Genomic DNA, 12,387 nt, shown 5'->3' with positions numbered 1-12,387 from the left:
AGGGTACACAAGCTTTTATTATGAAAGTTCACTCTGGGCTCATTTAGAATCATGTGGAAAATGTCCATCTCACGAGCCAAACAGACAACTTAACAGGTTCTTCTCTAACTTAAAGCTAAACTATTTTAAAGTGAAAGTCAGGTCGGGTCGCGGGGGCAGCAGCCTAAGAAGAGAAGCCCAGACTTCCCTCTCCCCAGCCACCTCTTCCAGTTCATCCGGAGGGATCCCCAGGCGTTCCCAGGCCAGTCGAGAGACATAGTCTCTCCAACGTGTCCTGGGTCTTCCTGGGGGTCTCCTACTGGATGATTTAGGTAAAGCAGCATTAATTTTAAACTGTCCTGACAGCAAATGTTGCATTGATTTATCCACCCTGGGCTCCTCTGCTGAGCATCACCAGGAAAAATAACCAGTTAGACAGTAGAAGTATGCCTTTATTTTTTGTGAAAGCAGCTTTAAACAGTTTCTTTATCACATGGATTTTCATTTTCCCTCATATTAAAATGTTTGTTTATTAAGATGGCCATTAGTATATACGTTCTGACAATACCGGTAATTTTTCATATTAACAACATACACTTTAAATTTAAATATATAAACTTTGCTCAGTGACGTTCAATTGATGCAACAGTGGTGGTTTTTGTATCAAGTAATTTGATTTAGTTTAGTTTTGCTCATCTCTGTCTGTGTATCTAAGCATGCTCAACCTCCTATGTAGGGCTAGGGGTTGATGATGATCTCCAATCACTGATGATGATGTTTCCATCAGTCAGGGGTAAAGCTTGTGTTTGTAGCGCCAGACTGGGCCGGTCTGTTTGGGCCAGTGGTGCGCTGGGATGCAGCATTTAGTATGGCCTGAAACAGAATGACCCTGCGTAGCAGCTCTGACATAAAGGAGATGTCAAAGATCGGCTCCTCTGAGATACTCTTGCTGTGTGTCTGTGGATCTGGGTTCTGCTGCTGCTGCTGCTTCTGCTTCCGAGTCTTTTCTGCCTCTTTATACATGGATTCACTGAAGTGCTTCCCTCCATTTGTGGCCACCATGTCATCGATTTTTTGGATCAGATGGACCACTTGACGTCTGTCACACCTCTTCTTGTTGTTGAACACATGGTAGCGATTACCACACCTGTTGATCACCTCTCGAAGTTTCGGGTGGCCATTCTGTATGTAGTCCTGAATTGTTCTGCCCTTCAGCTCATCACCGCGTGTGAACAGAACAATCATGTACTTAGAGGCCTCCGGTCCAAAGAGCTTCTCCAGGGCTTCTACTGAGTTCTCTTCTTCTTTGGTGAACCTGCCAATCTGAATCACCAGTAAAAAGGCGTGAGGGCCAGGAGAAGACATGCTGATGCACTTTGCAATCTCCTTGTTAATGCTCTCTGCACATCTCGAAGTATCCAGAATGCCTGGGGTATCAACTACATGGATCTCTCTGCTTGTTGTGGCCCGTTCTTTCCCACAGGTTTCTGTCACTGACCGAGTACTTGCTGAAGATTGGAAAAGCTTTCTGCCAATGATGGTGTTCCCGACTGCACTCTTCCCAACTCCAGTTTTCCCAATCATGACAATTCGGAGTGCTTGACCTACAACATCATTAAACTGTGTTAAAAAAATAGGGAAATACATATACAAATTTAAAGGGTAATCACTATGAACACTCATTAGAAACTCACCTTGAGGGACGGACTGATTGATTCCCATCTTTCACTGTCCTTGTTCTTTTAGTAGAATGACCTCCAGAATTGCAGCAAACATTTTTGTGCTGTGCAGATTTGAGGCCTCCACCCACAGGGTGGATACAGCTTCAGTATATATGTGTCATTCAGGGTGACAGACTTTAGTCAGTGTCAGACCCAGCAATCTAAGCCAGCAGCTAACATGCAGTCGAGTAGATCTCTGCCACGTAAGTGAAACTCATTGTTGCTCTTTTTACACTGGAATAAGCGAACTGGGAGATCATTCAAAACAGTGTTTTTATTACACTGATGCTAAAGCACCACAGGTCAAGTGTAATCTCTGCTGTCAACAACAAGAACAAATGCTGTTTGATTGACAGATGTACTGTTTGATTTGCATTTACATTGTTATTTGTGGATGCCCAAATCTAGCAGCTATGTAATCAACCTGATTTTTCTTGTTTTTCAGCATATATGGACCTGTTGACTGTTGCTATATTTGGAAAGAGTATTCAAATAAAGAACATTATAGGCAACATGATCCTCTGTCAAAATGCTTTTGACGCCATCACCCTGAACTTTGAGGTGTCTCAGAATGACTCCTTCAAAATTATCAACACTCCCAACTTCTTTGATGAGGATGTTGTGAATTTTGACCAGAAGATTATTGACTTCATGGCATTATCGGATCCTGGCCCTGATCTCTTCATCCTGGCAATAGATTCACAGAACACTAAAGAAGAAAAAGTCAAGGCACAAGTGACAAAACTGCAGGAAATGTTTGGACACAAGATCACAGCTCATTTGGCCGTCACGTTGCCAGACTCGGCGAGCTACAAAGCTCTGCAACATCTGAACAACCTGTTTCACATCTGGCAACAGAGCAGTCAGCACCTGGCCAGCGATTGTAAAAGAGTGTGTCGTGGCAGACGGCCTTTCCAGTTTGACTACAAAAACTACAGTCAAGATGTTGTGAAGAGAAGAATTGCAGCCCTGGAGAAGAGAAGGTAATAAATGCATCACTCAGTCATTTCTACACAGAGAAGAGTGGACTGATGAATGTTGTAGTTGAGACAAACACTGATGAAAATGAACGTAGCTACTATATGTGCAGTGACAGGAATGAAGTCTGGTTAAAAAGTTATGAGTTATTTTGTGTTTTTATTTTGAACTGGTGGCTGTGTAAACCTGCTGTTTAGGCAGGGTTAGGTTTAGACATCCTTTATATACAATTGACTATACAATTAGTGATGATAACCAATAGTTTCCATTATTCGGCAGCATGGGATAAATTTTCATTGTTATGCTGATGACACTCAGCTTTATTTATCCATGAAGTTGGTGAAGCTTCAGACCTGTCTTAAAGACATAAAGTCCTGGATGTCTTCAAATTTCCTCCTTGACTCAGGAAAAACTGAGGTCATGGTGTTTGGTCCTGAACCTCTCAGGGATAGATTAGATCACATGACCACTCTAGATGATATCTCATTAACATCTAGTCCAGGGGTCACCAACCTTTTTGAAACAAAGAGCTACGTCATGGGTACCGAGTCGTGTGAAGGGCTACCACTTGACACACTCCTCTAAAATAACAAATTGTGTGTGTATCTGTGTGTGTGTGTGTGTGTGTGTATCAATAACTTAGAGTGGGTAACAGAAAAGATCAATATTCAACACTTTATTATTATTAATCTCAGCAATTGTTCAGATGATCACTTCTACATTTGATCAGAAAAGAAATGTCGAGTTTTCACCAGACCCTTTCAACCATAAGAAACTAAACCATTTTAACCATTCATAAACTATGTTGAACCATGTTTTAAAAGGTTATGCAACATTTAAAAAAAAATAACTTTCATATTTAATAAATCTTAACTGAATAAATCTACTGCAATTCTGCTCAGAATCTGTTACATTTTATAAACACACTTTTTAGCTCCTGGGCCTTCTCTGATTGTAGAATCCCGGTGGGTAGTTAGCATTAGCATTGTAGCTTTCATGACACGTAGTGAAGCGTCGCTCCACATTGTGCTGCTTCACCGTCATCACAGTCGCCCCACAAATGCAACATACACACCTTCCTTTCACAGTAGTAAAAAATTACTCTTCCTCCCATTCACTTTGAAAATGATAAATTTACTGTCTTCTTTTTGCCATGTTTTTGGGGTAGAAAATTGCACTCCACCCACCATCTTCACTGCCCGCTAGTTTATTCTCCACAAGCACAAAGGTTCTTTCATGCGCACAATACTGACCTTTGAACTAGATCAGAGTTCACCTTCACTTTATTTGTACTTTTATTTATTTTTAAGACATTGTCATTTTAAAATCTATGTAAATGCAGGTGTGATTTAAAAAAAATAGTGGTAGAAAATAGCGGCACCTCACTTGCAAGTTTTGCTATTTTTAGAACAGGCGCAAGCCTGTTCTCATGTGGTCATTGCGGGCGACTTGGTGCCCACGGGCACTGTGTTGGTGACCCCTGATCTAGTCTCTGTGTGAGGAATCTTAGAGTAACTTTTGATCAAAATCTCTCCTTCAACTCTCACATTAAATTAGTCTCTAGAAGTGCCTTTTTTTACCTGAGGAACATCACAAGGATCAGGAAACTACTGACAAGGCATGATGCTGAAAAGTTAGTCCATGCATTTGTTACTTCCAGGCTGGACTTCGTAATTCTTTATTATCAGGGTGTCCAAACAACTCTTTAAGAAGCCTCCAGCTGATCCAAAATGCTGCAGCCAGAGTTCTGACAGGTATTGACAAAAAAGATCACATTACTCCTGTACTGGCGTCTCATCATTGGCTGCCTGTTAAATTTAGAATAATTTTTAAAACCCTTCTTTTGACCTACAAGGTCCTCAGAGGCCTAGCTCCATCCTACCTGGAGGAGCTAGTGCCACCTTACCAGCCCAATAGACCGCTCCGCTCTCAGAATGCTGGTCTACTTGTGGTCCCCAGAATTTCTAGGGGTAGAATGGGGAGCCAAGCATTTAGCTACCAGGCCCCCCTGCTATGGAACCAGCTCCCTGTCCAGGTATGGGAGGCTGACTCCATCGCTACTTTTAAGATTAAGCTTAAAACCTACCTCTTATTGTTACTAATTCTGTAGTTCCAGTTATTATCATAGACAGACAAATTATCATACTTAGGGGGTCGTCTAATCATTAGGTCACATCTTAGCTGTGCTGTTATATTAAAGGCTGCCTGCTCAAGGTTTCTTCCTGTTAAAGGGGAGTTTTTCCTGCCACTGTTGCTTAATTGATTGATTGATTGATTGATTGATTGATTGATTGATTGATTGATTGATTGATTGATATACACAGTGCATCAAATCATCTGGTAAAATAAATTATTTTCCTCTAAGTTAATAATTATAATCAATCATCTTGCTATGTTTTGTTTTTCAGACTGCATGACCAGCCTCTGCAGAACCATGAGGGAACAGGTAAGAGTGGGCTTTAACTACTGGTACCTACATTTTTAAAGGGCGGTAATTGTTACAGTGATGATGAGGAGGAACAGTCTTATGAGATTGTCCTGACTTTTTGAGAAGTCAGGACAATCTCATAAGACTAAGATCTGGTTTTGGAATTAAAAAAAGGAGGGGAAGAGGACATCCAAGGTTTTTCTGTGTTGGATTATTGATCATTCAGTCCGCTGCAGAGGATCTAGTGTACCACACCTTCGTGGGGGACACTAGGATGCTCTCTATGGTGGATTCAAAAGAGCATCAGCAGCTTCTACTACAGGCCCTTCCTCTTGAAAACTTAGTAGTTGCTTCTGTGCAGCACTGGTGTTGTCTGTCCACAGGGGCCTGTCCAAAATGAGGGTTCCAAAAAACCTGAGACTCTCATTTGACAGACTGGTCTTTTGGCTGTGGTGAGGAGCACTTCCTATCTCATACTGGGTGCAATGAAGCTTTTTGTGGTGTAGATCCAACTAAAGCTTCTAGTGTACATTATTTGCAATAATTGTGAATAATTACATACAGCAAAAAATGAGCACTCATTTATCTATAAAATTCTTTATGTTTTTAACAGATGACTGATTCAAATGAATCATTCAATGATATTAACTTAATGGATACCTTGTCCTGGAGGTTCCTGTGCATAACAATAACAACAATAATAATAATAAAAAGAAGAAGAGAATTTAGATTTTTACAAAAACACTTAATTTATAATTTCACAATTTATTTACAAAAGGACAAAAACTCCTTTTAAAAATAATAAATAAATAATAGCAGTAATGCAATTACTCCTGGAGGAAATAAGCAAAGTGTCTCCAGTAACAGTAAGTATATTGTTGTGACACCACAAGTTTCAGAATTGGCTGAGGTCGTTCATCAGTCTATAAAAAGCAAACTCTAACCTCAGCCTGCACCAGAAATCGCAGCCCCACACTAAAGCAGCTTTGCAATTTTGGCTTCTATTTTATTCCCTCTTGAAATGTAAATCACCATCATTGCTTCACAGGAGCTAAATTCAGGAGTTGCCACATATTTTGACGACTTTTGTTATATCCTATATATCCTATATCCTTATATCCTTTCACTAAAACATTAAAAACATCGTGAGTCTCTCACACTCACTATACATATAAAAAACTGTCTCATATAAAAAAACTGGCAGCAGAATGGGTGCTGGTTTGACACAGCAGGATTCATCTTAAAGATAAAAGCAGTCGAGAAAACAGCTCCGTGTAGGATTCTCCACTGGAAGGGTGGCTTGTATAACACCCTCCAGCAGTGACGGGCTCCATCTCCTCCCATCCTGTCAGTCCGCACACAGGCACTTTTGCTGGACAGTCCCCTCCTGTTTTGCTTCTTTACACAGTTCCTGTACCACGTCTTCTTGTCCACTCTGTGCAGAATAAATGTCTTTAGTGCCCTGAGGAGAGGACTGTCCAGATCCCCAAAGTCATCAGCGCTAGCTGCTGGACAATGGCTCCACCACGCCCCCTGGAGACAAAATAGAGAACAACCAACAAAACACCAAACGACATCCAGGACCCTAACAGTAACCCCCAACACACCCCTCAATGGGCACCTCCTGGCACCCTACTGGGCTTGTCGGGCTGGTCCCGGTAAAAATCACGCAAGAGACTGTTATCCAAAATATTCCGGCGGGGGATCCACGCTCCTCCAGACTATACCCCTCCCAGTCCACCTGGGACTGAAGACCCTGTCCCCGTCGGCGGGCATCCAGGATATGCTGAACAGTGTAGGCTGGGCCACCATCAATAACACAGGGGGGGAGGCGTGGGCTCGGACGGAGGGACCAGATCAGAGTCTGAGACCAGCTTGACTTGTGAAACATGGAAAGTAAATGGGGAATGTCTAGCGGTTTGAGGAGGCAAACAGGGGTTCGATGGGAGGATATTCCACGCGCACAAATTGGGCAGGCCGCGATGAAAGCCTTGGCATCTCAAGACGTGGAGGGCCACCAGAGGCGTTGCCTGAGTAAGTGCAGAGTCCTTCAGAGCCTGGGGTGACAGGTAAGTTTGGAGGAATGGCCCCATTGCAGGACGTCTGAGCGCAGGATGAAGAGTCAGTTAGGTGGGCCACCCCCAGGATCCAGGGTCGATTGCTGCGCTTCTCGGACCCTCTCCTCCACCTGCCAGGAGGCAGCTCCCACAATGCAGGATGGGCAATGCCCGGCTCTGAACTGGAGGGGTCTGGGGAAAACTGACGAGACAAGGCATCTGGATTGACATTATGGTAAGTGAGGGAGAATTTGAAACGGCAAAGAAAGACGCCCATCGCGCCTGCCGGGAGTTCAACCTCTTTGTGCTCCAGAGGTATGAGAGGTTTTTGTGGTTGGTCCACAACACAAAAGGCTGGGCCGACCCCTCCAGCCAGTGCCTCCACTCCTGCAGGGCAAGAACCACTGCCAGCAGCTCCCTATTCCCGACATCATAATTCACCTCGGACGGAGTTAATCGGAAACTGAAGAAGGCACAAGGGTGGAACTTCTGATCCACTGGATCCCGTTGGGAAAGAACCGTGCCGACTCCAACGTCTGAGGCATCGACCTCCACCACAAACTGCCAACTGGGATCTGGATGGGACAGGATAGGCACAGAGGAAAACAGGGCTTTCAGCCGACTGAACACCGTTTCAGCCTCGTGGGACCATTGGAAAGCCTTTAGTGTGGAGGTGAGCCTGGTGAGGGGGGAAACCACTTTACTATAGCCTCAAATGAAACGACGATAGAAATTAGTAAACCCCAGGAAGCGCTGGAGCTGTTTATGGGAATTCAGAGTGGGCCACTCCGCCACTGCACTCACCTTGGCAGGATCAGGTGAGAGCTGTCCCTGCCTGACAATGAATCCCAGGAAGGTTGCTGATGATGTGTGGAAGTCACACTTCTCCACCTTGACATACAGCTTGGTCTCCAAGAGGTGCTGGAGGACCAGGCGGACGTGCTGGACATGTTCCTCCACGGCAGGGGCAATGGTGAGTCCAAAAGGCATAACCAGATACTCGAAGTGGCCCAAGGGGGTGTTAAACGCTGTCTTCCACTTGTCCCCCTCCCGGATTCGAACCAGATGGTATTCGTTGCAAAGGTCCAGCTTAGAAAAAATCTGCGCCTTGTAGAAAGGACCAAAAGCCGCATTGAGGAGGGGTAATGGGTAATTTTTGGAGGTTATGTCGTTCAGGGCTCAATAATCTATCTAGCGAAGGGAGACATCCTTCTTTTGGACAAAAAAAGAACCCTGCTCCCACGGGGGAGGAAGAAGGACGGATCAGACTGGTTGCCAGGGGCTCCCCGATGTATTTCTCCATCGCTTCCTGCTCTGGCCGGGAAAGGTTGTACAGCCAACTTGATGGGAGTGAAGCTTCTGGGAGAAGGTTAATGCCACAGTCATAAGGGCGATGACGGGGCAGAGAGAATGCACACTGCTTGATAAAGACTGCGCCTAGGTCATGATATGCCGCAGGAACCAGGGAGAGGTCGGGAACCTGGTCCTGCTCAAAGTTTCTTCCTGTCAAAGGGGAGTTTTTCCTTGCCACTGTGGATGGATCAGGAGTTACGGAAAAGGGCAGAGCAGAGACAGTTAGTGTGGTATGTGACACTCCAACTAGCCAGCCTACCGGCCGACCAGTCGTGCTGAGGGTTAAGGAGGGCTAACCAGGACGCCCCAAGGACGCCAAGGGAAGAGAGAGGACGAGGGAATAAGGAAGAGTTGGATCCGTACACTGTGGTTACCGGAGACAATGAGGGTTAAGGGGTTGGTTCGATGAGTAACCTTGGCCAGGATCTCCCCAATTTAAACCCTGAATGGTTTTGGGCTCGGACAGAACCTCCGTGTGAATGCTGGCCTGCTTAACTAGATCTTGGTCAATGAAACTGTCATAAGCACCAGAATTTACGAGGAAAGACAAGGAGATGGAGTCATGGGACCAAATAAATTTGATTTGATTTTGATTTGGGGAGGGCAAAAGGGGTCTTCATGTTGAAATGCTGAGACTTTCATGTTGTGAAAGGCCAGAAAGGATTTAAGGCAAACACTCTTGCCATGCTGAGTGCCAAGGAGGCCTAGAGGCTTCACTAGGATCATCACCCTCTTGCAATGGCTTAATGGCCCACAACACTTTCAGGCTCATTGGTTACACGTGGCATCTCTGTGTCTCCTGTATATGCAGCTGCTACTGCTGTTGCTATGGGACCCAGAAAATGTCTCAGACATTTTAATATTGGTGTTTTGTTATTAAATAAACAGAACATCATGTCTTTACCTGGGGACTTACATTTTGTTTTTACATTGGTGCCTTGATGCCAGGAACTCTTTCATGACCAAGAAGAGAAGATTCAGAGTTCAGTCAGAATGTCTTCATGCCTCTTTGTCTCCTCTGAGCACCTGCATATACACAATGGAAAAAGGTCGCATTTTGCACAAAAGGCATGCAGTATCACAAGAACAATTAAAAAAATATACAATGGGGCCTCTACTTACGAAATTAATTGGTTCCGGAAGTTGTTTCGTAACCTGAAAATTACGTAAGTAGAGACACGTTTTCCTTGTAAATGCCCTAATCCGTTCCAAGCCCCCAAAAATTCGGACATATTTTTTTTTATAAATCACAAAAATGCATCAAAACATGTAACAAATACATGTTACAATTAGATTACCGCACAATAAATGTAGGAATTCAGTGCAAGGCTTCTCCAGGAACAAAATGAACTTTATTACAGGTTAATCTTACATTAGCCGTCATTACTGGCAACGAACGTTAACACTTGTGGTAACACCGCCATCTAATGGACAAACATATCAACACCCACAATAAATAAAAGTTAACGCTGGCGACGCTGGGATACACACAAACTTGTACAGATTGACGTCCCTCCTAGCCAATGGGATTACAGGAAGATGCTAAGCGATAGCCAATGGCAGAGCAGCAAGAAGCATGTTTACGTTCGCTAATCTCCACAAACTGCGAGTAGCAGCGGAAGTATTTTTGCCTTTTGTATCCTGAAATTTCTTTTGTAACAAGAGGAAATATTTTCCCGTTGAGACGTTTCGTAACCTGAAAATTCTGCATGTAGAGACGTTCGTAAGTAGAGGTCCTACTGTACAATGGATGTTGTTATAATAGAGCCATACTTGTTTGACATTGGAGGAAGAGAAGAGCAGACAGGATGAAGACTGTACCAATTCTTCTCAAATTTACTACAGCCTGAAACTTACAGTTAATGTCTGGAAAAAGAAAATGCCTCAATCAAAATGTGCAAGTTCATTAATAAAAATTAAAGCTATCCCTTGACTGTATTCCACAGGGAGTGCAGCTGTTGAACCAAACAAGAGATTTGACATCATTCTGCTGGGTCTGACAGGAACTGGAAAGAGTTCAAGTGGAAACACCATCCTGACTGCTGGAAACCCTCGTCTGCAGCCAGGACAACTTTTCAGATCTCAGTCCAGCTCGGTCCCTGTCACAAGTCGCTGTGAAGTCAAAACAATGCAGAAGCCTTTTGGGAAACCAGTGAGAGTGATCGACACTCCAGACTTTTTTCACAGCCAGATGAAAGACTCGGAGCTGCAGATAGAAGAATGCAAGAAGTTCTGTCGGCCGGGGCAGTGTGTGGTGTTACTGGTGTTTCAGCTGGGACGCTTCACCCGTGAGGACCAAGAACTCCTGGAGAAGCTGGAGGACAAGTTTGGCTGGAGAATCAGGGAGAGCACAATCATTCTCTTGACCCACGGAGAGGACCTGAAAGGAGACTGTGGGCCATCTATTAAGGCCGACACTGAACTCTGGAATACTATTGAAGCATGCGGCTCTCGTTATCATGTCATCAGCAACAATTCCAAGAAAGTGAAGCAAGTCATAGACCTCCTCAAGAAGATACCAGACTTTAAAAACATTTTCCCAGACTTCAGGAGCTCACCGATTAATTGTTTTCAAAGTTAGTTTGACCATTTTTATGGACTGGAAATCTACGGTTAGGCACTGGGGACAGAGTGAAAAGAACACTTCTCATTCACATGTACACAAAATATGACATGAGTATACCAATCAATAAAATGAAAGATGAATCATTCATCCTGCATATATGAGGATAAAGCAACTGATATATAACAATTCCTGTCAACTGGTACAAAGAAGAAAATCTAATGAGCTATAATTTTACCAAATCTTACCAAATCTTTTTTTAAATTATCTTATTCACTCCCTTGGCTAAAAGATTCAATATGGAAACTTATAATGTGAAAAATGTCTTCTCTATATTGTCTTTTCTCTGGTGTTGGGGGAGGGCAGAGATTTGTCAAGAAGAGACTAGAATTTAAAAACCAACACAACTTTTGCTGAGTTTAATTTTCCAAAAGGAGCAGGGTGGCCCATGTGGAGCTGACAAGTCAGGAAAATCCCAAGGAATTGACTCTTGGGTCTTTTAAGAACTACCTAAATTGAGAGACTTGAGACAGATTCCAAATCATAACCACTTTATAATGAATAATGTTTAAAGTTTTTGACTGGGATCCAGGGCGAAATAGAGGAAATTACTAAATGTCACGTTCAGAGGTCTATGAACAGAAAAACTGAAATGAGACTGACCCCTAGGGGCAGCAAATAAGGCAAAATGCAACCACCATCAATAAATTCCTCATTTTATAGAGCCCGATTGTGTAGGTGTGTGAGGCAGGCTTGGTTAAGGAGGGCTTAGGTCAGAAGAAGTACTTTTGAACATAATGCAATTTGGAACAGATTGGAGGTTATGGTGGACGGGTTCACTGAAGGGGAAGTGAGTGAATAGGGAGTTCTGAATACATTTAAGTTTATTTTTTAAAACCCTATTGTACTTTTCTACATTTATTTAATAAAGTCATACTTTACTTTCTCCCGTAGAACTAACGTGGTGGATTTTTGAATTGATAATTGAGTTAGAAGATGGCTCCAGGAGACTTTTTTGCCCGTCTTTTGATGTTCCATAACCCCACCAAATTTAATTCCATGTAGCTCTAACCATATCTGTCAAAAAAAACAAAACTGTAAAACTGTGGCACCGTGGAGCCCTTTTTTGTACCCCCCAAAATTGCGTACTCTCCCGCAAATTTTCAACGGTTGTCGAGCGATTTCAAATGCAAATTTATGTGGGAGAAGAATAACGAAAACACAAATATTTGAAACAAATAGGGCCTTATGAAGATTATCTCAGGTTTTATGCATAAACAGACCACAACACGACGCACGGACCATGGG

The 12,387-nt window shown here is 43.3% G+C and overlaps 2 protein-coding genes across 2 annotated transcripts; one reads left to right on the top strand and one right to left on the bottom strand.

The window, feature by feature from the left end:
- Nucleotides 1-424: 424 nt before the first annotated feature.
- On the bottom strand, nt 425-1,740 carry LOC130517570 (GTPase IMAP family member 7-like). The gene is made up of 2 exons (XM_057019529.1): nt 1,674-1,740; nt 425-1,583 (listed from the first exon to the last, which is right to left on the bottom strand). Exons 1-2 carry the CDS (start codon nt 1,699-1,701, stop codon nt 763-765), a joined length of 849 nt encoding a protein of 282 aa, XP_056875509.1. The 5' UTR covers nt 1,702-1,740; the 3' UTR covers nt 425-762.
- A 37-nt stretch (nt 1,741-1,777) lies between these two features.
- On the top strand, nt 1,778-5,166 carry LOC130517571 (uncharacterized). The gene is made up of 3 exons (XM_057019530.1): nt 1,778-1,903; nt 2,146-2,683; nt 5,087-5,166. The coding sequence occupies exons 1-3, from the start codon at nt 1,879-1,881 to the stop codon at nt 5,139-5,141; spliced, it is 618 nt and encodes a 205-aa protein (XP_056875510.1). The 5' UTR covers nt 1,778-1,878; the 3' UTR covers nt 5,142-5,166.
- The last annotated feature ends 7,221 nt before the right edge of the window (nt 5,167-12,387 follow it).

Source organism: Takifugu flavidus, chromosome 20, assembly GCF_003711565.1.
Source record: "Takifugu flavidus isolate HTHZ2018 chromosome 20, ASM371156v2, whole genome shotgun sequence".
In the NCBI taxonomy this organism is placed as follows: domain Eukaryota; kingdom Metazoa; phylum Chordata; class Actinopteri; order Tetraodontiformes; family Tetraodontidae; genus Takifugu; species Takifugu flavidus.
The sequence above is the reverse complement of the archived record's forward strand: the minus strand, read 5'-3'. Positions and strand labels throughout refer to the sequence as shown.

What these genes read in the sequence shown, in the direction of transcription:
- LOC130517571 (XM_057019530.1), top strand. Translation starts at nt 1,879, where the DNA reads ATGCAGTCGAGTAGATCTCTGCCAC. An exon ending in GTCGAGTAGATCTCTGCCAC is followed by an intron (nt 1,904 to 2,145) that starts GTAAGTGAAACT and finishes CTTGTTTTTCAG; the next exon opens with CATATATGGACCTGTTGACT. An exon ending in GCAGCCCTGGAGAAGAGAAG is followed by an intron (nt 2,684 to 5,086) that starts GTAATAAATGCA and finishes TTTGTTTTTCAG; the next exon opens with ACTGCATGACCAGCCTCTGC.
- LOC130517570 (XM_057019529.1), bottom strand. Translation starts at nt 1,701, where the DNA reads ATGGGAATCAATCAGTCCGTCCCTCAAG. An exon ending in CAATCAGTCCGTCCCTCAAG is followed by an intron (nt 1,584 to 1,673) that starts GTGAGTTTCTAA and finishes ATGATGTTGTAG; the next exon opens with GTCAAGCACTCCGAATTGTC.